Source organism: Pygoscelis adeliae, unplaced genomic scaffold, assembly GCF_000699105.1.
Source record: "Pygoscelis adeliae isolate BGI_AS28 unplaced genomic scaffold, ASM69910v1 Scaffold487, whole genome shotgun sequence".
Taxonomy (NCBI): Eukaryota; Metazoa; Chordata; class Aves; order Sphenisciformes; family Spheniscidae; genus Pygoscelis; species Pygoscelis adeliae.
Window position 1 is genome coordinate 191,677 of NW_008825078.1, and position 8,113 is coordinate 199,789.

General features: G+C 45.9%; 2 protein-coding genes across 2 annotated transcripts in view; one reads left to right on the top strand and one right to left on the bottom strand.

The window, feature by feature from the left end:
* NRBP1 (nuclear receptor binding protein 1) overlaps nucleotides 1–2,576 on the bottom strand; it is a 37,804-nt gene extending 35,228 nt beyond the window's left edge. Inside the window, exon 1 of the mRNA XM_009326910.1 lies at nucleotides 2,556–2,576. Coding sequence (XP_009325185.1) covers nucleotides 2,556–2,576 — 21 coding nt within the window. The remainder of the gene's footprint in view (nucleotides 1–2,555) is intronic.
* A 4,800-nt stretch (nucleotides 2,577–7,376) lies between these two features.
* The window catches only part of PPM1G (protein phosphatase, Mg2+/Mn2+ dependent, 1G), a 30,912-nt gene continuing 30,175 nt past the window's right edge, over nucleotides 7,377–8,113 (top strand). Inside the window, exon 1 of the mRNA XM_009326911.1 lies at nucleotides 7,377–7,452. Within this exon, the coding sequence (XP_009325186.1) occupies nucleotides 7,377–7,452 (76 nt within the window). The remainder of the gene's footprint in view (nucleotides 7,453–8,113) is intronic.

Below are 8,113 nucleotides of genomic sequence, written 5' to 3' on the forward strand. Positions count from 1 at the left end.
GCCAGCTTCTCTAGGAGAATGCTGTGGGAGACGGTGTCAAAGGCCTTACTGAAGTCCAGGTAGACCACAGCCTTTCCCTCATCCACTAGGTGGGACACCTGGTCATAGAAGGAGATCAGGTTGGTCAAGCAGGACCTGCCTCTCATGAACCCGTGCTGGCTGGGCCTGATCCCCTGGTTGTCCCACACATGCCTTGTGAGCGCCCTCAAGATGAACAGCTCCATAATCTTCCCCGGCACCGAGGTCAGGCTGACAGGCCTGTAGTTCCCCGGATTCTCCTTCCAGCCCTTCTTGTAGATGGGCGTCACATTGGCAAGCCTCCAGTTGTCCAGGACCTCCCCGGTTAACCAGGACTGCTGATAAATGATGGAGAGTGGCTTAGCAAGCTCCTCCGCCAGCTCCCTCAGCACTCTCGGGTGGATCCCATCCAGCCCCATAGACTTCTGAGCGTCCAGGTGGCGTAGCAGGTTAACTGCTTCCTCTTGGATTACGGAGGGTTCATCCTGCTTGCCGTCCCTGTCTTCCAGCTCAGGGGGCTGAATATCCTGAGGATATACACGCAACAGCTCAGGAGATGCTGTCTTGAGAAACAAGCCAAAACCAGACATACTTTGTAAGCACACACAGTAAGTGTCCCTGCCACCTCCAAGAGATTCCTGCTCCATGCTGGCCCACGCAGCAGGACTACAAAGGGCAAAGCACAGCTCGGAGCCAGGAAACTGTTCAAGGAGCCCAGTTGCATCCTGTCAGTGGGAACAGCAACTGTTCTGTCAGAAAAGCAGTGATTTTTGAATCATACCACCATCACGCAGACTGTAGCCCAGTGGCCAATCCAGCCTCTCCAAACGCATTTTGACAGTTCTGGTTAAACAACATACTGACAGACAGGCTTCACTAAAAATTCATGTCACATAACTCTCCAGTCAGTAATTAGCAACTTAAAAAAAAAAAGTATTACAAGAGTCAAGTTGCTCTGAGCAGAACACTGCTCTTGATATCCCCACAGGGAGACATGCATCATTCCCATCCATTTAACGGATACCAGAAACAAAAACATAAGTTGCCTACTAGGAGCCCAAAGAGACAAATGCTTTAATTTGGTGCTTCGAAACAAATGAGCAATCCAATGGAGTCAAAGAGAGTTCAATCTTACTGAGCTGCACTATGGAAGTAGAAGGAGGCAATGAATTCCCCATCCCTAACTCCCAAAGAGAAACAGAAACAGCAAAATAAATAAGGGAGTGGGGAAAAAAACCAATATCCTACAAATAAAAAACATTCAGATAGAAGTCCATCAGGAAGGTTATGGTAACTCACCAGTACCTCTATATCTACTGTACTATTATCACCCCTGTATCGTTATCAAAACGTCAAACATATAACATCAAGGACATAGCACAGATTGTCCTCAGGGATATGAACTGTCAGAAATATAACTGACTGGGAGGTTCAGGAAGTTCTCAGTACTGAACCCAGGGGTAGTAAGCTCAGATGAGTGCCAGTAATACAAAACACCATGAGGAGGGGAAAAAAAAAACAGACAGGATAAACGGCAAGTTAGCTACTTTTGTTCTGTGCTAGCCCATGCTGTTATTCTGTGACACTTTGACTTGGTAGAGAGATCTTCCAATCACTGCAGATAACTGAAAAAATGACTTAGTCTTAGGAGGTGTTAAAAGATCAATATTAGGAATTACAAGGAAAGGAATAGAAAATGCCATAAAAATTGGTATACTGCTGTAAGTACAAATCTTGAATAGGCTTGTAAAAACCACTCACAGCACACAGAATACAAATAGAAAGTAATTATTTCACATTTCTGATAATACAAGAGCAAAAAAGCAGCCAATGAAGTGAGGAAACATCACATTTTAAAGAGAATGCACTTGATCCTGATATATATATATAAAAAAATAAGAATTAAACTGTAAAGCTGACTACCATCGGATATATATAAGAAGTAAAAATGGCTTCAAGTTGAAATTGAACTAGCTATCTGAAACGTATGCATTTGCAACTACTAAACACAATAGTCCACATACACTACCTGACTCAAATTTCCTCAACTGCCGATTATTGCAAGAATGTGTTACAGCAAAACATCTTAGTCTTTCTTCCATTCTTCTCCTGTTCACCTTCTTATTTGGTGGTTTAACAGCAGAAACTCTGGGTCTGCCACCTAAACATGAAAAAGCTAGAGCAGAATTCCACGTATTCATGAGATATGAATTTTCTATCTGGAAGGGGAGTATTGTAATTACACATTTTCTCTTTATTCTTGCTACTGCTGTAATCACAATTTTCAAAGTTGTATTTTTCCGCCTTCTGCATCATAACAGTTGTTCACTCAACTCCAGAGAGAGCTGCAGAAGTCTCCCTGACATAACAGGCCAAAAAAGTTTCATCGAACTGCTGTGGAAAGATATCTGGGTAAAGGCTATTCAAAATAGAAGCAAGAACCACATCAGTGATCAGAAAAACCACAACAGGGAGAGGAACCCAGACAGCCTAATCCATGATGGATGAAACACTGAACAGAGGACTCAATTGCTCACCTTTGTGGCCTTGGGAGTCATTGTCCCTATTAGGAAAACCACCTAGGCAATTCAACAGGAGAAACCCCTCCAGCAATATTATGCAAGCCAAGTGGAGACGCTGTGTAAAGGAATACAAGACTTGTAATGGGATGTTGGAAACAGGCAATTTCGGGATCAAACAAGAGGATTTGGGTACAATATTCATGGGATGTTTGAGGGAAAGGCCAAAAGTGTGGAAAGAAAAGGATCAAGATGAGTCGCTAGCCAAGTCCTGTGCCTGATCACTACCACCTGAACTGACTTTTTATTAAATTATTTTTCAAACTATTTTCTGTGCAAGTGTGCTCCTTACTGTCTGTGTATGCGCACACACAAGCACATAGATCTGCTAGTGAACTGCAAGCCAGACTAGCCAGAAAGTTAGGACAAGAGGTCTTGAGGCCAGATTTTGCAGAGACAAGAGGGCCTGGGAGACAGGTACTAGAGACACCTGTGAAATGGGATTTTCCCCAAGCACTGATCCTTAGAAACAGGATATGGTTATTCATGTCACCTGGGTTAACATGGGATGCTTGGAGAAGCACCGTGCTCCCATTTGCACTAACCTGTTTGTCACTGGCCATGCTTTCACCGTGTCTCAGGATTTCCCATGGAGCCTCACTGCAGGCAGGACCTGGAGTCAGAGACGGCAAGCAGCCTCTCACCTCCACTGGTCCAGCAGTAAGTTCTTTCCCAAGTTTAAGCCTGTCTAACATCTGACCCCCACCAAACAGCACCAACCATGATATTGTGATCACTTCCCCTGGGCCTCCCAATGCAGATCTAAAGCGATAGAAGTCTGACAAGGGGAAGGCTTTGGTGCTGCTAGTAAGCTACATGGACCATGTTATTTTTAGAACAGCTCTGTAAAGAACGCAGAGCAAACCCTATCCCTCAGTCACAGGCAGCTGGAGTGTAACTAGCACCTCTAACCACCAAGGAAGGCCAGAAAAGCAGCAGACAGCTGCTCTGGCTGCGCCTGCTCCCCCACTGAGGCAGCATAAAGGCTGAGAAGTGATGCTGGCTGGGGCAGCACTAAGCAAGCTGCCAGCTGTCTGTTACAGTCAATAAGCAAGAACATAATGGGTCTGCAGACAACAGGCCCAAGACAAAGGCTCAATTCCCTCTACATCCTGCAGTGCCCCTCATCGCACTCAAGCACTTCCCAAGGGGTTCATTCCTTCCAGGAAGACCCAGATGAGCCAATAAAAACGTTAAAAGGTTGCACATACTCCGCCTTTTGAGTATCTTCCCAATGGTCAAGTAAAATCAAAACCTACAGCATGGCATTAGTTTTCTCCACCAGCTACAAAAAAACAGGTCCATTGCCAAAGCCTGTCAAAAAGCTGGCAGCCCTCCTAACACTAGTTTGCTTTGAGAATCTCTGCAACCCATCTTCTCTCCAGCAGCAGAATCCAAAGCTCAGAGCATCTCAAATGCCACCTTCCCAAGGAACAATACCTCACTTTCCCACATACAGAAACTCAGATGTGTGATAGGAAAAGAAAGACTGGTGCTTATCTGTTACTACCTCAGCAAGTTTCTTTCCAGTCACAACAGCAGCTAAGAAATCAGACTCAAGCATTACAGAATCCAAACACCCGGTCTAGTGGCATTTTCTCTCCAAAAATCCTGCACTCTGTCTCCTTGAAGAAATACAAATCCAGAGGTGCGAAAGTCACCAACCGGCTCCAGATGAAAAATAATTCAAGAAACTAAGATTCCCTCTAGGAGTAAAAAGACAACAAAGAGGTAAAATAAAGATGCAGACCCATTTCATGTCTTTCTGGGTTCAGCTCATCATGAACAACAGCTCTTTCCTTAACATTTCATAGCGCTAGCATGGATCAAGAGCATATCTTAGCCCAAGCACTAAAAATTCAGCTGTAACATCCCACCACCTAGCCATCAAGGGCCCCCTGGACGGCTGGGAACCACTTTATCCAAATGACAGCAAGGTCTTTCATAAGAAAAGGAGAAGCAAACTAATGGCAGTGTAGTAAAGACAGTGGTGCTGCCTGTATTAATTTTCTGAACTTCCAACAACGGTATACAATGAAGAACAGCAAGACTAAACACTGAGCTCAGACATACCCACAGGCACAGTGCATGCTGCCTCAAATACTGGTCCCTCAAGTTCTGCACCTGACCTGAAACCCAGGTCCATGTGGAACTTCGTCATCCTGTCTTAGTCTGCATATCACAGTAAAGGAAGCTATGAAGGACTGCACATTTCATCTAGTTTACCTGACAGTGGAAAACACCAGAGATCGGAAATCAAGAATTAATCAACATAGCAACCACTGTATGCACAGACACACTTACATACAAGAGATTTGCCTCCAGGGATGAGCCAAAAAAGAACCTCTCGATCTCAGCAGCCACTGAAGCGGGGGCATAATGTGGAAAGTGCTCCAGCAGCTGAGCTTACAAAAAAGTTAGTAATACTTCAAGCACAGGACAACAATCAGAAAACCACAAGGTCATTTCTTTCTCAAGGGAGGTTGTTGATGGCTAGCAAGAGCTCAAACATCACCTTTCAGCCACCCCAGAAATCACCCCCAAGATTTCAGAATCTGTAGGAAAGAAGCACAACCCCTACATCTGCCATCCACACAGGACTGAGCGAGTCAGCACTTGGGCAAGTTCCCAGTCAAGGGACTGAATGCAAGCAGGACCGCAAGAATGGTACAAGGTTCTCCCGCTAATCTTGAGCGGCCTGACATATCCTCAGGGAAAGGGCAAAGGTATTTAAGCAGAGACCAAGTACCCTTTCTCCCATTATCTCTCTTTTCTCCTGTAAGTGTCAGGCTTCACATCCTTGCCAAGCCTTCTGTATCAGGGCACGAAGCAGCATTTGGCAAGAGCTGTACCACAATTGACTATACCTTACAAGGAGCCTGGAGAAGAAGCAGCCTAGCATACCCAAGTCTGCTCGGTCCTTTTCTCTCTCTTAACCGTGACAGACATACTCATACACATACCTAAAAGGGAACCTGCTTGTTCTCACATGCACAATATGATACAAATTCATTCAATAGCACTAAATGGGTTATTTACTGTTACATGTTACAAAGATGACAACAAAGTACTTAGAATAAAGTCTTGGCTTGTGCAATCACACAGCGTTTTCCTACCCAGAAAGGGCATAGAAAGAAATCTGGTCAATAGATCGCTATTAAACACATGACAAACTATAGGACCATCTAAGTGAATGGTTAAGTCCCTCCTACTAACATGAGCTCGGCAAGCCCAACACAGTAATACTAGGATGAAAATTAAAAAAAGATTCTGCTGCAGCAGAGCACAAGTTTTCCTACAATTATGTTTGGGCCACTTTTCTGTACGATCTGTGTAGCTCTCAGGGACAGTAGGCACTGAGTCCAAGCTCTTGCCTTCAGGTTTAATACCAGCCAGTGGCAGGAGTCTAAAAATGAACTGCAACCATGTCGCTGCAATCCATCTCTATTAAGAAGTTTCTATTCCTTGGAGGCATAGCAGATAATTCTGAAGATAGTTGGACAACCCAAGAAAAATAAATTATGCATGCATGCTGACCAAAAGAAGAAAATGGGATTGTCACATGGGGACAGCAGAAAAAGAGGTTTTTGTCAGGGAGAAAAGCCAAAAAGGACCAAGGCAAGCACAAGCTTGGAGAGCCTGTCAGCCTCAGTCTCTCCCTCCTGCAATTCCCCTGACCTCAAGCTGTGGGTCCTTTCTCTATGCCTCTCTGTCATGAGACAAGATTCCCCTGTTAAAAGTTTATCTTCAGCTCCTTGCAGAAACTAAAGCCTCACCCTTGAATATGTTAGGAGAGCGACCAGGAGCGTGGTGACAATTGCAGAGAGGGATTCAGCTCAGGTAGGAAAGCAACAGTTTGCAACACACCAGGAGACCCACGCTTGCGATGTATACACAGCAGCAGCATGAGAAAGTAGATTGTCACGGTTCCTGCAGCGCTTAAGGACAGCGGAGATACCTGAAAACACTCACCTTGGTTATACAGTGCAGGAAAGAGCAGAGTGATACTACGTCTTCTCTTGTATAAGTTGTTTAACCACAGAAAATAAGTATCCTATGGGATGAGCCACTTTACCCTCCACCCTCCCCCTCCCAACCATCTCACTCTGGCAATTACTTCACCCTTAAGGTATATCAAAGCATGACCATATGCACTATTCATTAAACATTCCACAAAGAAGAGAACTTTGGTGACGGTAAGTGTTCTCTATCTAGTTAAAATAGGTTCTTAATTAAAAATTTCACAGTAGAATTTAATTTTAAAAGACTACTCTGAACTTTCACAGCAATTACACACTGAGCTACAGAAGCTCCCTGTCTCTAGGGAAAATTACAATCAATGAACTCAACACAACCCTTTTTTACATTTGAAGTTTAAGCAGGAATAGAATAGAATAGTTCAATGGGAAGGGACCTAACAAGGATCATCTGGTCCAGCTGCCTCACCAAGTTAAAGCATACTATTAAGGGAGTTGTCCAAGTGCCTCTTAAACACTGACAGGCTCGGGGCATCGACCACCTCTCCAGGAAGCCTGTGCCAGGGTTTGACCACCCTCTCGGTAAAGAAATGCTTCCTCATGTCAAGTCCGAACCTCCCCTGGCGCAGCTTTGAGCCATTCCCAGGCGTCCTGTCCCTGGATCCCAGGGAGAAGGGATCAGCACCCCCCTCCCCACATACCCTCCTCAGGAAGCTGTAGAGAGCAATGAGGTCACCCCTCAGCCGCCTCCTCCTCTCCAAACGAGGCAAACCCAGAGCCCTCAGCTGCTCCTACAGAGGACATGCCTTCCAGCCCCGTCGCCAGCTTTGTTGGCCTCCTCTGGACGCATTTGAGGACCTTCACGTCCTTCTCAAATGGTGAGGGCCCAGAACCGCACACAGTGCTTCACGTGAGGCCACACCAACACTGAATACAGCGGGACAATCCCCTCTCTTGACTGGCTGGTTTTGCTGTGTTTGATGCCCCCCAGGATGCGGTTTGCCCTCTGGGCTGCCTGGGCACACTGCTGGCTCCTACTGAGCCTGCTGCTGACCAGCACCCCCAGACCCCTTTCTGCAGGGCTGCTCTCCAGACACTCTTCTCCCAGTTTAGACTTGCACCTGGTGTTATTTTCCCCTTGTGAACTAATATATTTTAAGTTATATTAGTCGATATAGTTTAGCCTAAGCTGCTGTAGCTAAAATATGACCAAGTAATTCACAATCCTGCTAACTTGATTGCACTAACAACTGAAACTTACACACACACACACACTCCCCAAGATCGCCTCTGCTGATTTGCTAACTTACTCTGCACACAAATCGAGCACACTAAGCCCGATGCGCTGGCGAATGCCCCGTGTGCTAGAGAACCCAGGCATCGGTTAGGGCTGCTGAGCTCCCACGTGACTGGGATCACTGCAGCGGAACAAAGACGGAGCGAGCAACGGGGGCTCCGGGCAGAAGCCCCGCACAGAGGAGGCAGCGCTCCAGCAGCGCCCGCTCGACTGCTCTGTCAGAGCAGGCCCTTCCCCCGGGA